The 24,357-nt window shown below is 38.6% G+C and overlaps 1 protein-coding gene across 3 annotated transcripts in view; it reads left to right on the top strand.

Moving 5' to 3' along the window:
- Positions 1-24,357, top strand: part of MCC (MCC regulator of Wnt signaling pathway) — a 212,406-nt gene that overhangs the window by 60,416 nt on the left and 127,633 nt on the right. The window contains exon 1 of one of the 3 annotated variants that reach the window (XM_086771197.1): positions 18,645-18,689. The exons of the other annotated variants lie outside the window; for them this stretch is intronic. Within the exon in view, the coding sequence (XP_086627323.1) occupies positions 18,651-18,689 (39 nt within the window). The 5' untranslated portion in view covers positions 18,645-18,650. Of the gene's footprint in view, positions 1-18,644; positions 18,690-24,357 lie in introns of those variants that run through there. 3 annotated transcript variants of the gene reach the window in all.

The raw sequence follows: 24,357 nt of genomic DNA, 5'->3' as shown, positions 1-24,357 counted from the left end.
ACTCAGTGCCCATCTAAAGCACATTTACAGAGGTTTGGATGTGGTGTTGCAACAAAACAGCATAGGTGGCTATCTTGCTAAGTCTATCGTTGCAGACTGTGAGCCTGAAAGAAGGGATTAATACCAAGGAATCAAGCTGATAAATAGTGATCAATGATTTACTGACCTTGAGAGAAAGAACAGTAGAGTCATAAACTTAACATAATGAGACTTTCAGGATCCTCTAGCAAGAGCTAAGATAAGTTAGATGGGAATATCCTGAGGGGGTACAGACACACCGGCTGACACCAAGATAAGGGAACTTAAGAAGTTTAGAACCAACTGAGAGGGTGGAATAACCAAGGAAATTGGGAACCAGCAAAGGTAAGTCATCAGGAAACCACCCTGGCAGCAAGAACAAAGCAGGACAAAGATCTGAATCCACGCAGCTGGACACAGTGATAAGGAGGAGAGAACGACCACCAGAGAGACTGTGACTCCTAAGCACAGACACGAGATGGACGCAGAGACTGGGGAATAACCTGTCGTGGGAGGAAACTTATGATAATGATTTCTCAGAAACCTAATTAATATATAACCAAGTCCATGGGGATTCTATGAATATGGATGGCTATGATGCATAAATACTGTACCTGTTGCTTAACACGTTGCGCACGTTTGGAGGAGCGATCCCCTGTGCTGCCCAGCGCTGAATAAACATACCTACTTTACAGTCTTACAGATTGTGGAGTCTGTTTTCCACACATCAAGCCCAAGTGTATCATTTGCTTGCAGAGACATTGTGTTATCTGACCTTCTTTTCCAAGAGACTGAGATAACTCCACCCCAAACTGTTCTCATTTGCTGTTAAGAGTTATCCTTCAGAGGGCTGGATGCATCTAGTTTGATAATCTTCTGCACTTTGCATGCTATCTAAATTGAACAGTTTGCTTACTCTTAAACTGTTGCCAGGTATTAAGTAGAAGAATCTAGCTTGTTGTTAACTGTAGTTGGGGTTAATACTACCATTGTTCAAGTGGCGCATCATCCCTTCTTGTACTGCCTTGGCTAATGTGCTTGAGATGGGTTTTGCAACTGTTGTCCCAAACTTGGCTTCTTTTACCCGGTGTGCAGTAGGATAATCTTGCACACAGAGCAGAGGCATTTATTTATCTCATTTCTGCACAGAGGTAGGTGCTAGGTGGTCATTCCACAAAGCTGGCACATCTGGTTACGATCACGTTACATATTTATACAATTCAGCGTAACAGTTCCACCTTTCAGTCGCACCCACTTAACCACAATTGGTTAGTTCTTACATTAGTTTAAAGATAAAATACTTCTTAAATTTACTATGCATGCTCAGTGAGTAGGGGTCTTTATCGGAGGAGGGGACAATTCTAGCACTAGAGATGTGGTTTTCAAATTATAATGAGAGAGTTCACTTCGATGACACTAATTAGTGGGATTTTGCTGACCATTCACAGCCTTTGTCAATGTTATGCACCTGCAGGAATACATCCCCTGTCTTACGAGATGCTGGTTTTAAGAATGGATAGAATCTTCCCTGTGGAGCAAAGTAGAAAAAAATTGTATCGATTAATAACAGTCAAGCCATGGTGGCATGGACATCTGTGTTAATTTAATTCCTCTGTGAGAGATCCCTGCAAAACACAGAACTTTTCTTTCAAGCTCTTTAAAACGTAGGGATTCAGTCTCACATCCTGCAGGGTGAATACCTGTGAACACCCATAATTATCTTTCTCTGTGAAACTCCATGCAGTTGAATTTCAATACCTACTCCTTCTGCACTGGAAATAAATATGCTAATTGTTTTTCTTGAAAGTAGGTTTTCTCCTTTCCTGTGAGAATTTCTTTAACTTTGTATATTTTTATATTGTATGTTATGCTGACTCTCTCTAAGGAGGGAGACTCTACTACCTCCCTGGGCAACCTGTGCCAGTACTTGGTCACTCTCACAGTGAAAAAGTGTTTCCTGATATTCGGAAGGAAGCTCTTGTGTTTCAGTCTGTTCCCACTGCCTCTGGTCCTGTCACTGGGCACCACTGAGAAGAGCCTGGCTCCATTGTTTCTGCATTCTCCCTGCAGGTATTTGTATACATTGATTAGATCCCCCTAAGCCTTCTCTTGTCCAGACTGAACAGTCCTGTCTCTCTCAGCTTTTCCTCCTAGGAGAGATGCTCCAGTTCCTTCAGCATCTTGGTGACCCTTGGCTGGACTCTCTCCAGTAGAATCATAGAATCATAGAATCATAGAATGGTTAGGGTTGGAAGGGACCTTCAAAGGTCATCTAGTCCAACCCCCCTGCAAGGAGCAGGGACATCCCTGACTAGGACAGGTTGCTCAGAGCCTCATCCAGCCTGGCCTTGAACGTTTCCAGAGATGGGGCCTCCACCACCTTTCTGGGCAACCTGTTCCAGTGTTCTATAACTTGCATCGTAAAAAATTTTTTCCTAATTTCTAATCTAAATCTACCCCCCTCTATTTTAAAACCATTACCTCTCATCCTATTGCAACAGGCCCTACTAAACAGCCTTTCCCCATCTTTTTTGTAGGCCCCCTTGAGGTACTGGAAGACCGCTATCAGGTCTCCCCGGAGCCTCCTCTTCTGCAGGCTGAACAGCCCCAACTCTCTCAGCCTGTCCTCATAAGAGAGGTGCTCCAGCCCTTTTATCATCTTCGTGGCCCTCCTCTGGACCTTCTCCAACTGGTCCATGTCCTTCTTGTGTTGGGGTCTCCAGAACTGGACACAGTACTCCAGGTGGGGTCTCACCAGGGCAGAGTAGAGGGGGAGAATCACCTCCCTCGACCTGCTGGCCACGCTTCTCTTGATGCAGCCCAGGATGCGGTTGGCCTTCTGGGCCGCAAGGGCGCATTGCCTGCTCATGTTAAGCTTCTCATCCACCATCACTCCCAAGTCCTTCTCCTCAGGGCTGCTCTCAATCCATTCCCCGCCCAGCCTGTATTTGTGCCTGGGATTGCCATGACCCAGGTGCAGGACCTTGCACTTGGCCTGGTTGAACTTCATGTGGTTGGCACGGGCCCACCTCTGCAGCCTGTCAGGGTCCCTCTGGATGGCATCCCTCCCTTCCAGCATGTCGACGGCACCACACAACTTGGTGTCGTTGGCGAACTTGCTGAGGGTGCACTCTATCGCACTGTCCATGTCGCCGACAAAGATGTTGAACAGGGCTGGGCCCAGCACGGACCCCTGATGGACGCCACTCGTGACCGGTGTCCACATGGACATTGAGCTGTTGACCACCACTCTCTGAGTGCGGCCATCCAGCCAACTCCTTATCCACCGAGTGGTCCGTCCATCAAACCCATGTTCATGTCTATCTTGTACAGGGGAGTCCAGCACCATATTCCAGATGTGGCCTCACCAGTGCTGAGTAGAGCAGAAGGATCACCTCCCTTGACCTACTGGAAATACTTTGTCTAATGGAGGGTAGCATTTGACTTCTTTTTAACAAGGACACACTGCTGGTTCACATTCAATTTGGTGTCCACCAAGACCTCCAGGTCCTTGTCTATCAAGCTGCTTTCCAGCTGAGCAGCCCCAAACCTGTACTGATTGGTGCTAATTTTTAGAGTAAGTTATAGTGGCTTTTCATGGAAGAAGTTTTCCTTCTGAGAGAACAAAGGAAGACTTTTGCAGTTTCAGTTCTTACCAGATGTTGACATTATGTATCTTCTATCACATGTATTGCTGGCCTCATAAGGATCTGAAAAATCAGTACTACAAGAAATCACAGTAGGAAAGTTTAAATTTAGATTTTGTTTTTGAAATGCAGTAATGTGGGCATTTCCAGTGATAATGAGTCTGCTGTTAATCCAGAATCCAGCCCAGTTTGTTCACCTAGATCAGCTTTGAAAGAAAACTTCCATTTCAAAGACATAATCCTAGTAAATTTAATCTAAGAAGAATCTGAATAATTCCTGATGTGGGTATAGGTGTCCTGGTTGTTTAGTACTTGATAATACCAGCTCCCCTGCAGATGACAGACCTATCTGGCATGCCTGTGTGTTACTGCCAGTGACTAATAGGGCACCATTTCTGAGAAGCAGGAAGTTCTACAGTGATCAAAATCCGTACATACTCTGGTTAATTCTCAGTTTATAAGCACAGCTCCTAATGGATTAAAACAAAGTTAAAAATTAGTAATCCCCTTCTCTTTCCCGTAGAAGGGATTGTCTCTTAGCACCATTATTCTGTCACAGCTTTGTGAACATTAGTTTGATAGTTGGCACAGTCAGGATGGAAGTACTCTACACTGTGGGAGAAGTAAAGAAGAGGAGTTAGGATCTATTGGAAGAGGGGGAGGAAGAAGTGGGAAGATGGCTAGAGGAAATGAACCTCAAATTTATCATAAGAAGTTAAATGAGTTTCTCATTTATGAACATTTGCCATTACTGCTAATTCATTACATAAAAGAGGTTTCAGGGCATCATTCTGACAACTGAGTTGTTAATTTTATAAATCTAACAGTACAGATTTTTTTTTTCCCCTACCTCTTGACTGTTTAAACTCCATCGATGCTCTTATATTCATGTATTCTTGGTCTTTTTCATGTGTCATCACCAGAGCTGAATGACTTATAGTGTGGAACAAAATTGCAAACACAAAACCAAGCAATATTAAGTTGCTGCAGAACAACACAATACCTGTGATAAACATGCTATGTATCTGTGAAGTTATCTTAGTATGAAATATTTACATTTAAAAAAAAAAAAAAGAAAATATTCCCTACTTATAAGAAGTGTAGATAAAGACGTAAGAGAAGACTCAGGAATTCTAGAACTATTTTTGAAAGGTTTTGGAGGTGCTTTTTTAGCTATTTTGTACCACCTGTGGATTTCCTCTTCCTTTCTCGAACAACTGAAAATAGATGATCAAGAACAGGTTTGCCATCAGGTTACTGAGAAATAATAATGATGAATTTATGTGGTCTTTTGGCATTAATGAAGTAATTCATAGTCCAGTTATAGTTCCATTTTTCAGTATTTTCTAGATTGATTTTTTTCCCATCCAACTGGGCTATGTCTAAAGCTGCACTTTTTATTTCACTGACTGGGAATTGTGAACAGTTGGTAGTCTTAAATTGTCTATCTGACTTATTCTGGAATGGTTAAAGGACGAAGTTGCTGAGATTTAGTGGATATTATTTAGGCCAAAGTGTAACACTCTGTCTTTTGTACAGAAAAGATAAACAGAACAACTGATAGAGTAAGCTTTGTGTTAAATGTTAAATGCCCGTAGTATACAGTACCATTGCAACGACAGCGATGCTTTGTACTTCATGGTGCATTTCATTTGAGGAGCTGAAATAAGCTGTACGTTATTATTGGTGCAATTCTGTCACTGTAGTGCATGAGAACTTACATTTCAATTTGTTAATTATATTATGTTACATGCTTTATCAGAAAGCTTGTTAGTCAAACTGATAACTCAATTCCATTTGCCTGGCTTGATCTTACGGAGAGAAATGTATCCTATTGGGACGTAGTTATGAAATTATACTTAAAAAAAACATTTTATAGAAAATATTTTTAGAGGATTTTAATGGTAGGCTGAGTTGGGATAGTTTTACTTTTAAAGAATGACGGTGTTACAGCTTTTAAGCAGATTTGATGGCATTGCTTGAAGAGATGTTTTGATTTAGCAGTTTTGAGAGAATAGATTTTTAAAAAGGTGACCATGACACATAGGATTTTTAGTCCGTGGTGTCTCTTATTTATGTATTTAAAGATAAATTGTTAGCAAAACTGTTGGCAGTCCTTTTTCTCCTAGCTCGTAATAGTTGTATTTAGAGCCTGGAGGCTCAATCGGCAGATGTTTATAGAATGTTATCGTTTGCCTCTGGACAGGCTTTTCTGCTTCTTGGTTCTCTGTGCCCACAGCTCATTCTGATCTGTCTTTCTTTACCAAATGCCATATGTGTTCTCAGCTTTCACTAGCCCTTTCTTTCAGCCCTCTTGCAGTTTCTAATTTATTGTTGCTGCCCTTGATCCCTTTGCTTTTTACGTGTGCCCATCTCCTTCTTCTCTATCTGTCTTTTTTATTTGTGTTACACTCCAAGATCACACACAGTCCTCCAGGTCTCTCACTGGTAGTCTTCAGAAAAGGAAGAAGGAATCCTGCTTCTTGCAGGGTTGACTGTATGAGGCTGCAAGTGCTTGGAGAAATTGGATGATTCTGTTGGCATAATGGCATGTTTCTGCCCTGTCATTAATTAGCGTGATGTTGTAGCAAATGAATAGTCACAATTAAACCAGTGTAATAGCTAAATACAATGAGCAATAGTGCACAGACATGGGCAGGGTGATCCCAGGGGGTGCTGGTCCAGCCATAATGTAGTGCTGTGCTTTGACTCAGAACCACTCCTGGTTGTGTACACGTAGATCTAGAGTTTCTACTATTTCTTCTCCTTGCTTAGAGCCAGCATCTTATGGCAGCTTAAAAGGGAAAAAAAAAAATTAAGTAGAGAAGAAAATATAATTGAAAGTTTTGATGTTATTCTACCAAATACTCTTGTTTCCTTACAAGAGAATAAATGGCTTTGAAGTTTAACTTAGTTTTTCTATTAAATCCAGTGGTCTACTAACTTCTCTTTGGCATTTTAATAGAAATTCTGAAAAACAATTCATCTAGACAAACTGAGACCTCTGTGACCAGAGGGAAGTCATTGACATTTTGGCGTTGCTGTGCTCATTAGCAGTACTAACGTAAGTGTTTTGCTTTCAGTGCTGCTGCATTTCGTGCATAAAATTTTATATGCAGAAAGATAAAGACCTTGCAACCTCCTAATTAGCAAATCTAATACGCGGCATACAATTTATGGTTATGTGCCGTGTACATTGATTATTATGATGAAGTCATTGCAATATAATAATGTAATTTGTCAATATAAATCAAAATCTTCAGCTTTTAGTGAAAACTTTTGTAAGCCACAGAAAAACATTGCTTCTCATTGGGCTGAAATAAAATGAACACTGAAGTAAAAAAAGAATACAAAGGATAGAGAGTATGATTCTTTGGTAGGTTGTGTTCCAAGAAATATGTTTTGCGAGCCTTGCAATATGTTCAAATTTCAGTTGAAACATATCCATTTATAATTTGGCAAACATAAAAATAATACCCGTATTTTTGTTCACTTTTTTGGTGACTCTGGTTTTGTCAAAGTGCTTTTTTTAAAAAAAAAAAAAAAGTGCAGTCCTAAAGCATCTGAAAACTGTAGTTTCTATACAACTGCTGAGAGGGTTCTGTTCAGTTTTAGTAGATAGAATACTTCTATCTAAGATGAGTTGACATGAAAAATGTAATTAATTGATGTTGTTGCTTGATCAATAGTTGCTGGCAAAAAATATCGATTGTCTTAGCAGTAGACTAATAAAGATCACATGAATTTATGTTACTTGACTAGATGAGGATTTACCATCATTTTTCCTTGCAACAATTTTATCTTTCCTCCTTTATTTCTTACTTTTCTTAAGCTTTTCCTGGATTCATGTTGCTGTGTTTGAAAAGGAAGTTATTTCTTGAGAGAATGCTTACCCTTACACTTTTTTTTTTCTTTAAACCAAACAAGGTGGTTGTGATAGTAGTGTTTTTTAAGCTCTCTGTCATACTGATAGAACCTAAAATGTAAGTTATCAGAACCACCAGAACAATAGGGCTCACAATGTCTTCTGGTTTGCTGATAAATACCATGCATTTACAAAGCTGTCATTCCAATTAAGAACCCAAATAGGCAATGGCTGAGTTTTAGTACTGCAGTGCACATTCAGTTAGGTCCTAGACTGCAGTTCAGCGACACAGTAAATTTAACATCAGGAGCACTGTAGAGTGAAAAGAGGAGAAGGAGGGAGAGAAAGGGGGAGAGATAGAGGAAGGAAACAGAAAGAAAAAAAATGTACTTATTTGGAGTTCTTCAAAATATTTTGACATGTTAATTTTTTACTGGCATCCTTCATAGCAGATAAAGTAATGCCTGAACCACCTTACTTTAATGCCTTTTATCTGTTGTCTGTGCTGCAGTTGTCGGTGTAAAGGTACAAGCTGGTATAAATGCTGTTATCATTCCTTCTGGATTATTCATTGGAAATACAGACATGTGACCTTGCGCAATCCAGATGGAATTTGTTCTACCAGGGGTCTGGTGGTGTTGAGATATGGTTTTAATAATTGTGGTACCACCATCTAAGCAGTAGCTTTCAGACAGCTATAAAGTACAGAGATAGGAAGTGGCATGGAGATGCTTGAGCTCAGTACTCTGCTTCCAGCGTGGTGCAGCTCTAAAGGCAAAGTATGAAAGGAGATGAAAATTGCATCTTCCTACAGATAATATGAAAAATTTTTACTATTTTTTTCACAGAAGACTGGAGGATGGAGCTAGATGAAGGTGGCAAGCTTGAAAGAGAAATAACAATAAAACACAGTAATTTTTTGGGACTCGTGTTAACACAGTAAAGCATGAGAACAAACTGACATTTGAGGATGTAAGTAATCTTGCAAATGATTGATATTTACTGAGGCAGGCCTACATGTGTTCTTGGTGAGTTCTTATATGAAAGCTGAAGTTACCACTATGAAAAGAATTCCGATTTTCATTAAAAAGGTCGGTGCAGATTTTAGTACAGCATTTTCCAGGTGTTCTGTATCTGAATGAGAACTGGTGTCATGTGATTCTGTTGAAAAGTTTTTATGAGTGTTGAGAAACGTCGTACAGGTTTTTTTTAGCTGTTCCAGAAAATAGATGTTTGTAATTTGGGGAAAAAAAAAAAAAGTTTAAAAGTGGTCCCATTTTCCACTTCAATAAAGCTTGTGAACCAGTTAGTGATGGGTGGATTTCATACACAGAGGGAAAAAAAAAATTAAATTTCTTTAGGGAAAGGCAAATAAGTACATTGAAGCTGAGCACAAGTAAAAGATTAAGTGTTTTCCTTTTGGGTCCCAAATGACAATGTGTATGATCTGTTACAGAGCTTTATGCTGGGCTAGCTGCAGGACATGAGCAAAAACACATGGGAATTTAATATCCTTGCATCTTCTAAAGCTGCAGTTGAGATGGCAGTTTGTGGCGTATAGCTTTCAAGAATTACAGCAGGATGATTTGGTCCTTTTTTAATGTGCAAGATTCTTGGCATGAATTCCCGTTGAGGTGGAGCAGAAAGCCATTAGAGACAGCAGAGATTCCAAATGGCTAATTGTTTTAAAAGGAAGAGCAGTTCATGCTTGTTGTGTATCTGTCCCAGGGCAAGGGGAAACTTTGTGATCCCTCCCTTCCCAGGCTTAATTTAGTTTAAAAAGAAAATTGCTCTTATTTGTGTCTATTTATCTACCTTTACAGGGTTGTTCAGAATGTTAGCGTTCGTACAGTGTTTTGAAAACACAAAATACTGTGTTTCTACTATGTATTACTTACTCCTTTAAAACATCATTTGTATCGGAAAAAAGAGGGCTGTTTTTTATTTAAGTTAGAAGATCTTCTGTAGGAAAAGTATTTGCTGATGGAAAGAACCAGCCATTGTTTGGATTTTTTTTTTAAGCTAAATTATTTGCAGAATCGTGTTTTGGGAAATGAGGCCGACACGTTCTGCTCTGTAAGTATCTGGATTTCATTTTTCCTTCTTTGCACAATTGATTTGAAGCTTCAGAGTCTAGCCATTTTTTTCTCATAAATTGTTGGTCAGTAATATTCTGTCTTTGTCCTCACCTTGATGTAGTCTAAATGGACTGCTGTACTATCTTTTTTGGCTCATGGAATATTTTATTTTAGGGTTTTATCAGCCTCTCTAAAATGTTCCCGCCCCCATTTCCCCATGCCTCCAGTTCTGAATATATGAGATATTTAGATTTTTTGAGGAATACCATGCACTTTCTCTGTTGCTATTGTACTGATATGTTTTCGTTTGTTAACAGTGTAATATTAAATATGTTTCTTCCCATGTTTTTCTTCATGTTTTCCTATTCCTCTGAGCCCTGCTTTCTTTGGCAGTGTTCCAGAAGAAAGGATATTGTTTGCCCAAAGGATTATTTGAAATATATATAGAATTTAAAACCTGATGATCTCAAGATCTGTTTCTTTATATCAAAGTAGTGGTCTTTGTTAGACTGAGTGCACTCGAGAACATGTCTGAGAAGCGTATCTGAAGACTTACAGCCACTGTGAAAGTAGGTAGGATTAATTTTTTTAAAAAAGGAGTTCTTTGCTTTCTACCAGTTCTCATCTTGATTAGTTTTTGGTCATTTTTGAATGCTGATCATTTGATCTATTAAATGAATATGCTGTTTTACTGTAGTGGTAATAATAACCTAAAAGCACTTACTTGGGCAGCTGTCTGAAGGGCTCTGGTATTTTGAAAACCTTATCTGCTATGAATCATGGAGCAGACTTGGCCATTACTGAAAATCCAGATTGCCCAGTGTTCCAAAGTAATGTTCTGTCTGGCATCTTCTGAGCAGGGCATAGCTATCAACAAAGCAAGAGAGATGGCAGTAATTAGACTGAGTCTTTATCTCTGCTCTGGTACGTAGCTAAGAATAAAGGATGTGGGGAAATAAGTGTACTCATATTAATGCATACATTTATGCAGCATGTCTTTAAAGCAGGCTGCAGTACAGGAGAGTTTTCACTCTCCTAGTAGATTTTAGCAGCTTTTAGATTTTCTTTTTGAAGAATTAGCTCTTTCATAAACTCAATGTTTCCATGTCTCTTTCTGATTTGTCTTATATTGTTTGATAATAGTATGCTTCTGTAGCTTTGGCTGAGGTTCTTAAGATGGAAGTCTTTAGGGCATATGATTTAACATCTCTCCTTGGCACTTGGTTCTCTTGAAAAGTTTGTATATATTAATGTCTGGTTAATCGCAAATCAAACAAGAATTTATTTTGCATTGAATTTTGTCCGAGTTTTATCTGTGCTTTGTGGTTACATTATGCTTTCATGACTACAGCAAGTTCACTGTCTTGATAAGACAAAGATTTAAGAGAGCTACTCTCCCTCGATGACTCATCTCTCAAAGAATAACGAAAGGTCTTGACACAGGAATAAATTATTCTTTAAAAGACAGTGATTGGTCTTGATGGAGATGAAAACTGTGGATGAAATAAAACAAGAATGTCAAGCTCATTTCATAGAAACTATCCTGATATAATCAGCATGGCTTTCAGGGGTCAGGGGTCTGTGCAAGTCGTGAGGAATCATAATTTGCACAAACCGTATCTTTTTGGTCTTATTGACTGGATCTTTTAAGAGCTACAATTATGCAATGCAATTAATCATCAAGGGAGTTTGAGTTTATGGTATATATTCAAGGTAAACTTCTTTTAAATTGCTGGAGCTTTGTCCTGTGTGCTTTGGGTGAGTGCAGTAATAAATGCTTAATTTAAAGGCATGCTGTCAAGCTGAAACATACTCCTTTTTTGTTTTATTTTTTTAGCTGAAAGGAGTCTCAGAGCCTCAGTGCCAATTCCCTTGTCAGCATTGTCATCCCATGGCCGCTCTGCTTTTTGCTTTTTTCTCAGCAGACTATAAGAAAATTGATTAGTATACAATAAGCTTTATAAAATATGGAAAATGTAAAAAACATAAAGTTAGCTATTTTCCTCAAGTAATAATTAATCTTGATAGATCTATGCTCTCATTTTTTAAGTTAAGGAATTTCTGAACCATCTCAGCATTCAGATTCTCAATTCTTTTGTTGTAATGTACTACATTCACTAGTTAGCTGAAGCTTCAGTTTGAAATATACTATGTTAAGGAGGTGATGGACAACCTCCTGCACATCATGTTGCAGCAGTCAGAGGGATTGCCGTTTGCCAGCTGTCTGCACCACCTCTGTTGGAGGCTGCTGTCCCAACAGATGCCTCTGCTTTAACTCTGCTCAGTGTAAAACCCAGCTGCTTTTATTTTAAATCTCCCTTTATTTTAAGTATTGCCCTCCCTTTAGCGACTAGTGAAGAAATCAGGTAGGACATAGAGAAGTGTTTAGGCTGACCACTTCTAGGAATTCTTATTCAGCCATTGATGTCTGATAGGTTAATTTCCCATGATGCTCTGTAGATAATACCATTATTTCTGTTCTGGCTTAAAGGCAGCCGGGCTGATCTGGGTTTTAAAAGTTTATTTTATAAAGTCCCAGCTGATTCTCAGACTCTTGTTCTTCCAGGAATGATCCTCAGGTTCTATTTTGTTAATGCTCTCCCTTCTTGTAGCCTGATAGATAGTTTATAACCCATACTTCTGCTCTCCTTTGCTTTCTTTCCTTCTTTCCAGAACAGTATGCATCCTCCAACATCTGTGTTCAACTCATTGTTTTCTTATAGTGCCTGTTAGTGGTATATGCCACAGATGCATGAATGTAGAGACTCACTAGTTTTTCCCACTAATGTTCTCCAAGTACTAGCTGTGCTCTGCAGACACAGCTCAGCTGCTCTGAGCTCTTGCCACACTGCACAATGCTCTTCTTCGTTCACGAAGTGTGGCCATTGATGAGTAAGTCAGTGGCTACCTGAGGTCAGAGGCTGACTCTTGTGTTCTTTGTTTTAAAGAGCAGTATCCTGCCACTGACTGCATTGAAATTGGGAGCAGACTTTCCCTGCAGGATGGAACAAACTTTAAGCAGCATTTTCTGAATATCACGACAGCAGCTGATAATGATCTCATGACAAATTCATTGAACAAAAGTAATCTTTAGAAATATATCTGGTATGTTACTCAGTACCTGAAAACATTTTCAATGTATCTTTTTTTAAAATTCCAGAAACAGTCTTTGGATTTTCTAAAGAAATTAATTTTCAATATTTGTATGGGTTTCTGAGTCTGTAAGTATATTTGTAAATACTTTTAGGTAAGACATTAAACAGTACTTTCTTTTATTGTTTAATTCTTGTATTGATGATGGGATCTTGCAATATTTCTAATAACAGTATATTATCTTGGTATTCCTTGTTATGAACTTGGGTCTTGAGAAGTTTCCATTTTTCCCATCTTCTAAGTAGCTATTTGATCAGCTGTTTTAACAATGAGTTTCCAGTCATCAGTGGCATAATGCTGATTTATTCTGTCAGATACAGCAATTTAATCCTTTCTCTGAATTCAGAGGAAATCATACCATCCATTTCTCTTTGTTGGTCACAGTTTGCTTCTTACTGTGAGGCTCCACAAGCTGTTCTACAGACTTTTATAGCCACGTAGAAATAAAATGTTCTGTTCTCTGAGATTTCTGAAGTCTTGGTAAGACAAAATGTTATAAATTTACTTCAATGAATTTGAAGTTGTAATAGATAAACATAAAGTGAAATTGTCATATTTATGCATCCCGTTTATTTCACTTGTCTTTATGCATCCTGTTTATTTCACTTGACTTCAAGGACATTGTGTTGAGCGAAGTATTGCTGGCATTTGCTGATATTAAAGTTTAGCAAAAAATTTGATGTTTTGGTCAATCCATCATCTGCTGCCTACTGTGCTGAAATGAGTATGTGCTAATACCACTTTAGTGTAAAATGTATCCATGGGCTTTGTGCACAAATAAACGTGAGATCATATAAGACACCATCGTTTGTAAGGAAATCACTGAGGTTCTGGCAGTCTTCTGCTAACTCTGCGTTAAGAACGGCAACCTGTGGCAGAAGGGACAGCTGGAGAGTGGTAGCTTTGTGAATCACTTCCATGACATCTCATCCAAGTGCTGTGAAACCAAGTTTGCCGCTAATGTCTCTCTTCGGTTGTGTTGCTCAGGACTGTGCAAATGCTGTACTGAGGGACTGCGTGCTCTGTTTGTGCGCACACTTGTAGGGGTGCCGTGGTTATGGACACAAGTGAAGTGCTCTCAGGTGAAGTTTTTTAGCTGTTACTTGTTATGAAAGGCTTAATCCTGGTAGGCATGCATCCTTTTGTTCAGTCTTGTTTGTCAGAGTGTTTGCTGACTTTTGGAATGGGTGTGTCACTCATATTGTCTATCCAGCATAATTATTCTTTGTCTTCTTGCCGATTTAACTGCAACTATGTTAACATTCTTGTCAATTCAGTTGTGATAGCTAGAAACATGATTTCTAACGATTCTATGATTCTCTTTGCTGTTGGTTGAGGTAGGTGTTCTATCAAAACTCCCAAAATGTAGACGTGATGCAGAATTTCTATTTATTGCCTCTACCTGAAAGAAGAATGCAAAGTTATGCTCTAGCTATACTTTACTTGACAGTGCAGAAAAATACATTGATACCACAGGAAGAACTCCCTCAAAGCAGCATCAATCAGTTTCTGCAATAAAATCACTATTCTGGGTTTTTTTTGGTTGTTGGTTTGTTGGTTTTTTTGTTTTTTTGTTTTAGTTTTTCCCATCCATGTAAATTGTGCCAAATTTTCTGGGAATGTTTTCATGGAGATTGGATATTCAGTGAAAGCTTAGTCTGGTCTAAATGCAGATCTCTTTTGCTCTTTGAAGTTTTACATTTACAGTACCTCTCAGCACTTAGACAGTTAGAATTATAGAACCATAGAATAGTTAGGGTTGGAAGGGACCATTAAAGGTCATCTAGTCCAACCCCCCTGCAAGAAGGAGGGACATCTCCAACTGGATCAGGTTGCTCAGAGCCCGATCCAACCTGGCCTTGAATGTTTCCAGGGATGGAGCATCCACCACCTCTCTGGGCAACCTGTGCCAGTGTTCCATCATCAGAATTGTAATAATTTTTTTCCATGTGTCTAGTCTAAATCTACCTCCTTCTAGTTTAAAACCATTACCCCTTTTCTTATCGCAACAGAGTCTGCTAAAAAATTTCTCCCCATCTTTCTTCTATGCCCCCTTTAGGTATTAGAAGGCCACAATAAGGTCTCCACAGAGCCTTCTCTTCTCCAGGCTGAACAGCCCCAACTCTCTCAGCCTGTCCTCATAGGAGAGGTGCTCCGCTCTCTGATCAAATTTGTGACCCTCCTCTGGACCCTCTCCAACTGGTCCATGTCCTTCTTATGTTGCGGGCTCCAGAGCTGGACGCAGCACTCCAGGTGGGGTCACGCAAGAGCGGAGTAGAAACTTTTCTTGTTCACTTGAATTGTTATTTTTCCAGCCACCCTCTGTTGGTAGCAGAAGAAAGAATAGTAAAGTATTCCCAGTGCTTTTACTATTTCATGGCACCCATTATACCACACCCCTTGCACTATAAAGATCCATGTGCAATATGAGGCAGAGAGGCTGTGTGGGTGAGTCTGCACATCAGAACAGATGGTACATGAGTCATGGGGTTTGCAGCCTTACTTTGGAGATCTTTCTCTGTAGAGTTAAGTGTTGACACACAGTGTCATGATTTCAAGTGTACTTACTACTTTAATGCAAGCAATCTGTTCCAGATGGAAGTCCTCAAACTCATCTCTGAGTGTCTTAGCCAGGTGAATCTTTTGCCTGGGTGTTAACTTATGGATCTTTTCTTGTGCCATTTTAATGTCTCAGATCTATTTAAAAAAAATAAATAGAAATCCATTCTCTAGTTTATATTATTAAATAAAATATAGATAATGGAGCTTGCAAAATTATTGTAGACGAATAATTTCTAAAACATACAAAACCATCTGCTTTAAGTGAGCTGTTTCCTACAAAGCACGCCTTTATTATACCAACAGCAATGGCTTCAGTTATTTTCATTCTACCCCAATAGAAAAAGTTAGGTCTGTAGCTTTTATTTACTTACTTTTGGCAGTCCAGACATTCCCTTTGCAAGTATGCAGCATTTCTGAAATAAGTTCTTCTAGACTCCAACGGACTTATTTCAGACTGCTGTGATGTGGTTATAACATCTGCAGTCAGAAGCGGGGTGCTTATTGCACTAAACTAATCCCTGTCTACAGCAGATTCCTGAGGCTTAGAAGTTAATGGCATGAATAACTTAATTCTTTTCAGACTAGTGTTAATATTTTTACTTTCTGAAAGTAGCAGGAGGGCTGAGTAGCTCATTCCATTGATACACTCAGAATGTCTTCTGAGGAACAGTCAGCCTGCTCTATTAAAATTATTCTGCAGCATGCTCTTTTGGAAAAAAAAAAAAACAACAAAAAAAACCAAATGTTGCAGGGACTGGTTTTTTTTTTTTTATGTGTTGTGTCACAAACTCCTTGTGGAGATCCTGAGATGTTCTGAAGGTTTCCACTCATCTTGGAAACAGCCTCACAAGAGTTAAATACTATGCTCCTTGTACACGTTGAGTATCCTTTCCAATAAAAAAAAGTCCTAAGATCACCTAGTTTGCGGGCCTTCTCTGGGTCATTTCTTTCTTAAATTAAAACTTTTCAGCATTTTGATTTATTATAGAGACTCATATGTACATGTAATTGTTCATTCTTGAATCATACCAATTTCCAGCTGTCATGTTTACTGAAACAGAAATTTCAGTTAAAGGATCACTAAAAAAGGATACACTTCAACAGTCTGAGCTCTGGGATTGTACAGTGCATTGTACATAGGCACTGTGTCTTAATTTTTCTCCATCTTAATGAGTTTGTAACTTAATCAGGAAACCAAAAGTGCAACAAAACCACATGGTAAAAATATTACTGTCAACTTATTTATCCATTTGGCATTTTAATTTTAAAACAAATATTAGGCATTATTGCCTGGCTTGGGAGGGAGTTCAAGTTGCACATTTATATCCCAAAAATTACTTGTTTAGGCTAGAATGGGATGAATTTATCTAAGTAAAAACAATACTGTGTATTTTATGGATAATAAAAGTCTATTTTTATAAGTATGAATATGTATTTTATTCTCGGATAAACCCTGAGGAATTACCTATTTTGCAAAGAGTGAAACTGAGCTATAACATGTCAATTATGAAATTGTTCCTACTTGTCTAATTTTTGCTGCTCTGAAGTTAAACACTGCTGCCAGTGATATGCCATTGCCTAGTTCTAACCGCAGCATTGCCACTGATTCTGTACATAGTTTTAGTCAAGTTGCTTAATTTCTGCTTCTGAATTCCCTCTTTTTTAATGGACACAGTATTTTTTACAGTTGGTATGTTTCTGGAGATATATACCTTTTATGTTTATGTTTAAATCCAAGCATCTAGATGTGATTTAAAAAAAAAACAAAAAAAAAACCAAAAACCAAAAAACCAAACAAAAACCAGAAAATCAAAACTGAATTTTAAAAACAGGGGAGGAGCACATGTGAAAGCAGTAGTGTAGAATTAATATTAAAGCTGCTTCCTCCATTTAAGTGCAGGGTGTTTTCTGGGTTTTTTAATTTGTTGTTATTTGTATTTTCCCTGCTAGTAAAATGACACTGAATATGCAAAGTGGATACAGGAGAAAACACCATGAACTCCCGTCTGTGATCACATGAAGCTTACAAGAAGGCTCATGGATTTGTGTCACTCTTTTTTTTTTTCCTTTTTTCTTTTTTTTCCTTTTTTTTCTTTTTTCTTTTTTTTTTCTTTTTAAAAAAAAATCTGTTGCTTAGAGAAGGAGACATCAGATATGGTTTAATCAGAAACAAAAGGAAGAAAGGAAGGACAGGACAGGTGGACAGGAAATGTCATCCTTTATATCTCAAATCTAGTTCAAGGTTGGGTACAGTTTGTAGTGCTGAACTTTTCCAGTTCTAGCTCCCATTCATGTAGTCAAGTATGCCTGACCTTCAACCAAAGCCTAGCAAAACAGACCGATGTGACATTAAGCTGTACTTGCAGGTAACAAAGTTACTTGTGTGTTACCTGTGACTCTGATTTGCAGTGCATCATGAGCATCAGTGAGGTATAGCAGTTTTAAGGAAAAAGAATTTGAAACTAGAGGGAGGAGAGGAAAAAGTGAGACCACAGTATACATGAATACAATGTCGTGATCTGAATGGGCTTAATTGTTTGTAATGTACCTGAGTCTTCAGCTGATGGAGCAGCAGAAGAGTAGGAGAGACAAGTAAGTACATATTTATCTTCTTAGAGTTGAATCTGTTTAGTTCATAGACAGGAGTCCAACACAATTGTGAATATGAATATACTTAGTGTTTACAAAATATATGTAGCAAAAATGGGGAAAAGGCATTCCCATTAGAAATATGCTCACATAAGGACCTATGGAGACGAAACTGTAGTGCCTTATCTACAGACCTTACAGTTGCATTGACTGTCCTGTACATGATCCTTTATTACTTGGTCTTGGACAAGAGGTATACTGTGTGCTAGGTTTTCTTACTTACAATAAGTAGTTCTACTACCCTGCCCTTGTGGATTTCAGTTATAAAACTACACATACACACTCACACCGCCCCGCCCCCCATTACAGCTCACCTCCCCATCCTCTGCTAAAGAACTCCCAAACCTCGTATTAGTCACCTGGTTTGCTACTGTGACTTTCAGGTATTTAGGCCATGAAATTAATTGCGCATCCCTCAGAGGTACCTATACCTCATCTGTAAAGTGCGCTTCATATGCCAAGTAATACTAGTAGAGGCCTTCCAGGTAGGAATCTTGCGTTGCTGTAGTAATCTCTATTGTAATTTGAAATAAATGTGGTATTCCTTTACAACTGAGTTTTTGGAGAGAGCCTGTGGAAACTAAATACCTAAATCCCTGGGAATTCAGTTTGTACTCTGAAACTGTTATACTCCTTGGAAAACTCCAATTTGTATTTCTGGAGGCAGATTCCAAGATTATGTCTCTAAATCTGTGCAAGACCATACTCCTGTTTCAGGTGAGCTTTCTTCACTCGTATCTTTTCAGTTCAGAAGAATGTCATAAGTTTTAAAGGAGGTACCAGTGCAGTCCAATATTAGCCTCCACATGTAAACAAACAGGAAAGGTGTTGGTGAGTATCTGCTCTACTTTTTCTCCATGTAGCAATTTATAGCTACTAATTTATAAATAGCCGGTGTGCTAATTTGGTGCCCTAAAATACTTGAAATTAGATGGCTAAATACACTTTTAATGTATGTGTCTAATAAAGTCACAAAAAAACAGTAAATCAAGTCAGCTTCCCTCTTTAATTTGTTTCTTCAAAAAGCAGCCCATCCCAGCAGTTACCAGAAGAGATGTTTATAATGGTCATTGTTTCTTCAGACATTCCTCAGTCGTCCCAAATCTGTTTGTCCATATGAAGAATATTTAACTTCTGAGCCGTTAGATGGTTCAAAATGATACGTTTTTGTATCTGAAGTGGTCCAAGTTTTTCTCTTCTTCCAGTAGGGCTAGTGGTAGATGTAATCAAGTGTTTTAATTTCTTTGGCATTTTTAAAGATTTCTGTAGATTCCCTCAAGATCGTGTTTCAGATGACGATCAAAGAAGTAAAGGAATACAGTACACCTTTTCTTGGTGTTGCAGAGCCCTTTAACTGTGTTTTTTTTTTTTAAGTCCGTGTTAAGCAGTTTGACCTCAGAGATTTGCTGACCATGGTGTGCTCATTTAAATAGAGCAGTCTTGTTTTTACGTAGTCTCCTGGGTGTGCAGCACATTAGCTAGTTACTGGTTACATGTTGTGTGCCAGCCCGGCTTCAGTGTGCCTGAGCCGTCTGAAGCTGGGAATGTTCCAGTGGCGGCGGCAGCAGCAGCAGCAATTTCAGTTCTGGTTAGTGCCAAGTCTCTTTTTTTTTAGCGATCCTTCCAGATTACTTAGGTGAAGAACAACTTCAACAATATTTCCATGTAAGACACATAGTGCTAGCTAAAGAGAGAGTTGTAATACTCTGGGGCTGCTAAAGCCAGTAATTTTTTTGAAAAGAGCTTAAGAAAACAGTCCTGTCTGAAAAAAAAAACTTGGTGAGATGTAATGTTCATGTGAAAAAAAAAAGTGCATGTTCTATTATCTAGAGTGCTGTAAGTAATTAACACCTTTGTGATGAAAGGAAGTAGAGTTACTCCCATATTATATGTGAGAAAACAGTAAGGGCTTGTCCGCACAGGGCTGTTTTGCAGTTGTGCTGTTAGCCAGTGCACTGCTGTATTTAAACAGCTGTAATTATACTGGTAGAATTCCCCGAGTGAGACTCTCCTCTGAGTAAAAACATGCCCTTTTCTGGTTTGAGGTATACTGCTTTGGAAGCAATTTGAACAGGGCCAAAAAAAAGAAAAACAACCCCAACTTTTTGACTAAATAAAAAATAAGACCAAATACGCAGTATGTTATACGCAAAAACGATGATGTTTTAAATGTTTCCTTCATCCTGCTTAGCTTTCCTGGCTAGACAATCCTTAAACAGGTTAATAACATGCTTCTGTCACTGTTTTTCCTGCTTGTTAATACTGTATTACTGTTTCCTTGTGTCTGCTGTCTTCTCCCTGTATCGTTTCTGCATACGTTATAGGTCTTTTGCTTGGCCTTTGCTTGGCTTTGGCAGTAGTGCAAAAGCAGATCTAAGGGCAGTATTCTGAGCCGTATCACCTTTATTACAGGATGTATAATACGACTTTGTATTAATGTTAGATGTTAAATACAATCCTATTAACATTGAGCTGAAATGAAAAATATCCATGGGGAAAGTTCTGCAGCTCAAGTCCAAGCTGTGAGATCAAACCCACTCCTGGGAAGCTAAAAAGTCTACTACAGGCTAAGCTCATTTTTGCTGATGTTGCAGAACTGGGGAAAAAAAGTGGAAAAACAGAAGACATTAAATGCAGCAGGAGTTGTGTCTTTTTCTGTATTCCTTTGAGTATTCTGGTGAAAGGAGGAATGTAGAAGTTCTTTCAACTCTTCGCAAGAGTTCTCTTTCACAACACAAGTGCTCTTCTGTTCTATATCTGTGTGTGGTTGTGTACATCTTTACGTCTGGATGTGGTTGGAGAAGTCTTTAATAGTCTTGGAGTCACACTGTAAGAAGATAAGAGAAGGCGTCAGACCAGAAGTCTTTTTTGTGAAGGGAATTTATAACTCTTGAATTACTCCCAGTGCAATTTCACAGTGGGAAAATTTTTCCAGGATATAGGACAGAGAGTATCTAATCTTTTGCTCTATATTCTGTATATTTGTGTTTCCTTCTTTTTTTCTTTAAATAACTTGTAGTGACTGTCTTATCCTAGAGGTAGTAATTAGTGTAAAGTTTTATGTAGGATCATTTTAAGGTGCCAGTATTTGCCCGCTATGGTGTTTGCAGATTAAAAGGAGAAAGGATGGAAAAGTATATGAGGGGGAAGTCTACTTGTTAACGTGGTTAGAAGAGCTGAGGCTTTTGGTTGTTGGTTTGGTTGTTTTTTTTTTTTCTTTTTTAAGAATGGTCAAATAAAATCTGTGTCAGCACATAGATTTGTGCGCTCTGTGTCAGCACTTGGCTTGTTGCTACTTTGTCAGTTTGTTGCCTTGTGTTTCTGACTCATTGGCAAAGGCTGCCAACCTAAGGCAGCAAAGGGTCATTGAATATTCCTGGTCCTTTCAAGAATTGTCCATGGATAGCCACCAATGCAGACACAAGAGGAAAGATGCCAGAAATGTTTGTTGAAGAATTATATAAGCAAGCAGTTCTCATTGGAAACATAGCATTTGGGAATCTTCCTGTCTTGCCACACCAATTACACCCGTAATCCCATTCTGACCCATATGGGACTTTCAAACTGAAGATTAGAGCAGCAGGGTTGGCAGGTTGGTTGTGCTTTCATCAACATTTATGTAGTCTTCCAATTATGTGCAAGTGCGAATCCGTTAATTTTTGAAACTCATTACTGGTTAGTGCTGGTTTGAAGAATTGCTTTTTTAAAGGGTAGAACTGTCCACACAATGGCTGATAACTGATGCATTAACTCCGTGAATCAAACTACCTTTTCTCCATTGTTTTGTTGAGGCCAGTGGCTGAAAACTGTTTTTGACATGTTTACATTGTTTGAAGGAGAAAATTGTCTTAGGACATCTTGAATTAACCAATATTATTACAGTTAGTTTTCCCATTTTAGCATGCAAATACTTTGCATTGTATTACCAAACGTGATGTATTGGAGGAGAGGAGGAATGCTCAGTTTTGAGCATTTAACATGCCTAAAATTAAATTTAGTCATAATGTGATCAGCATTTGTGTATGTCATTGATTTGTTTGTTTGTTTTCATAGATGCTAATTCCATATTGCACAAGTAAGCTTATTTATTTATTTTTGCTCTGAGGTCCAAGTGCTGCCCTGTTCTAGGAAGCCAGACCTTTCATTGTCATTACTGAAAATTACCAACAGGTATATGAAAGTACAGTTTAATTCTAATCTTTGCTGTGCATACTGCTGCTTTAAAAAAAAACCCCAAAAAGCAAAAAACAGAACTGGTGGAGAACTTAAGAAATTGTCATTCTGAGGAAAGATTTCTGGACTAAGAGAACATAAACAGCTGCTACTATCTGTGGGCCAAATACTTTTGTTGAAACAAGCATAACATTCTATTTTTTTCTTTATTTTTTTACCATTGTTAAAATGCAAAATCCTGGATGGATAATAGAATATGATGTTACCTACATACAGATGTTTTTTGGGGTTGTTTTTTTTTTTTTTTTTTTTTTGCATGTCACTGCTCAGGACACACACACACATTTGTTGCCGTGACTCGTGATAATCCCAGGCAATAATTTGAACACATTTTTTTTTTCCTTGACTTCTGATACTAATCTAACAAGAAGTAGTTTAGTGCTGGTGATAGATTATAGCAAAAAAAAACAGGAAATACTGAAATAAACTTTTTATTTTCCTAGTTCACTTGATTTTGCTGCTGTTGCTGAAGGATGTAATTCAGATACAGGATACAGGGTAACTGTGAGATTTCCATTCCATTTAACAGTGTAAGAATTTTTCATGTTTTTCTTTAGCCCTGTGGGATACGTGGCCCATGCCACTTTTTTTTCCTGCTTGCATCTGCATCTTTTCGTCTTTCCTAAATCAATATATTTCATGAGAATGGAGGTCAATGAGGGAAATGGTTTTCTCAAATTACACACTGCTCAGAAGTGGCTGTGTTTGTAAGTGTATTATAGTTGTTGCCTTGTCTCAATGAGAGGTCTGAATCTAGATCATTTTCTTCAGCCTTTGATCTTCTATTTTAAGATCATAGTCCTTTGTAAAATAACCCTAATACAGTCTCATACACATACATATATATATATATATATATATATATAAAAAGACCTTAAAATCAGTTTATGTTCCTTTCCAGTAATTGAGGCACCTAAAGCCATTTTGCTCTGACAAGGATTCTGCTCTTTCCTCTCCTGTTCCGGCGTTCTTGAGTAGAGGCTGGTCCTTTCTGTAAGATAAAAAAATCTTACCAAAAATAAATTCTAATTGTTTTACAAATAGTATGCAGTGAGAGCAGTAAATAAAGCTTACCCTGACAATCCATGAATACTGGAGGATGTTTAATAAAATCTACTTATGGTTAGTTCAGCTGTTCACAATGATAAAATACTTCTGTGTTTTGCAGGAGATAATGTTGCTATTGAACAGCTGCAGAGTCAGTGACAGATGCTCTTCTAGAATTAGGTGAAGATGGAGCATTAGCCACCACCAATAAAGGGTCAGATCTGTAGTATGGAGAGAAGCTGCACACAAAGGGAGCTTCTGGGGACTTGATTTACTGACATGGCTTCCCTGACACTTGTGTAACTGTCTGCTGCAATCTGTACAGCTGTAGAAAATAACTAGACTAAGGATTCAACAGTGCCTCTGCACAGGAGCTGAACTACAGATAACTGGGAATATTGTCCTGGCTTGTGTTCAGGCCGTGTTCAGATTTGGGACTGCCATGTTCTCAATCATCACTTCCAAGAGGGCTTGTAGACTGTTGTGAGTCTAGGCTGAGGTGAGGCTGGAAGTGGCTTCTGCTTATCCCGTACTTCCAAACAAGACAGAAGACAAAGTAAATAGCTGTCCTTTTTGACTCCTCTGCATCACTCAAGGTTTTGAGCACTTGCTCGAACAATGAAGATGTGAGTGGTTGTAGATACAGGCTAAGGTTAAATGATGTTTTAATACTGAGCCTGTTATAGCTGGTAGATTGTCTCTAAATTCTGACAGGTTCTGTTTCATGTAACAGAAGTGGTGTATCAGAATTATTCAAGCTGGGAGGGACCTCAGGATACCTCTAAACCAACTTCTTGCACACAGCACAGTCAACGCTGAATTCAGACCAGGCAGCTCAAGGTTTTCTTCAATTAGGTCCAGAAACATCTAACAGCATCTCTGGGCAACCCCTTCTGCTGCTTGACTGTCCTCACAGGGAAAAGGTTGTTCCATACATCCAGCTTGAACTTATATTTCAACTTATTTTCATTCTCCCTTGTCCTCCCACCATGTACCTCAGTAGAGAGTGTGACTGTATCTTTTTGATAACCTCTTCATATGTACTGGCAGGCTGCTATGAGGTTCCTCAAAGCTGCATCATGTCCACTCTGAACAAGCTGAGTTC

This window comes from Chlamydotis macqueenii, chromosome Z (assembly GCF_036417535.1).
Source record: "Chlamydotis macqueenii isolate bChlMac1 chromosome Z, bChlMac1.mat, whole genome shotgun sequence".
NCBI lineage: Eukaryota > Metazoa > Chordata > Aves > Otidiformes > Otididae > Chlamydotis > Chlamydotis macqueenii.
The sequence above is the reverse complement of the archived record's forward strand: the minus strand, read 5'-3'. Positions and strand labels throughout refer to the sequence as shown.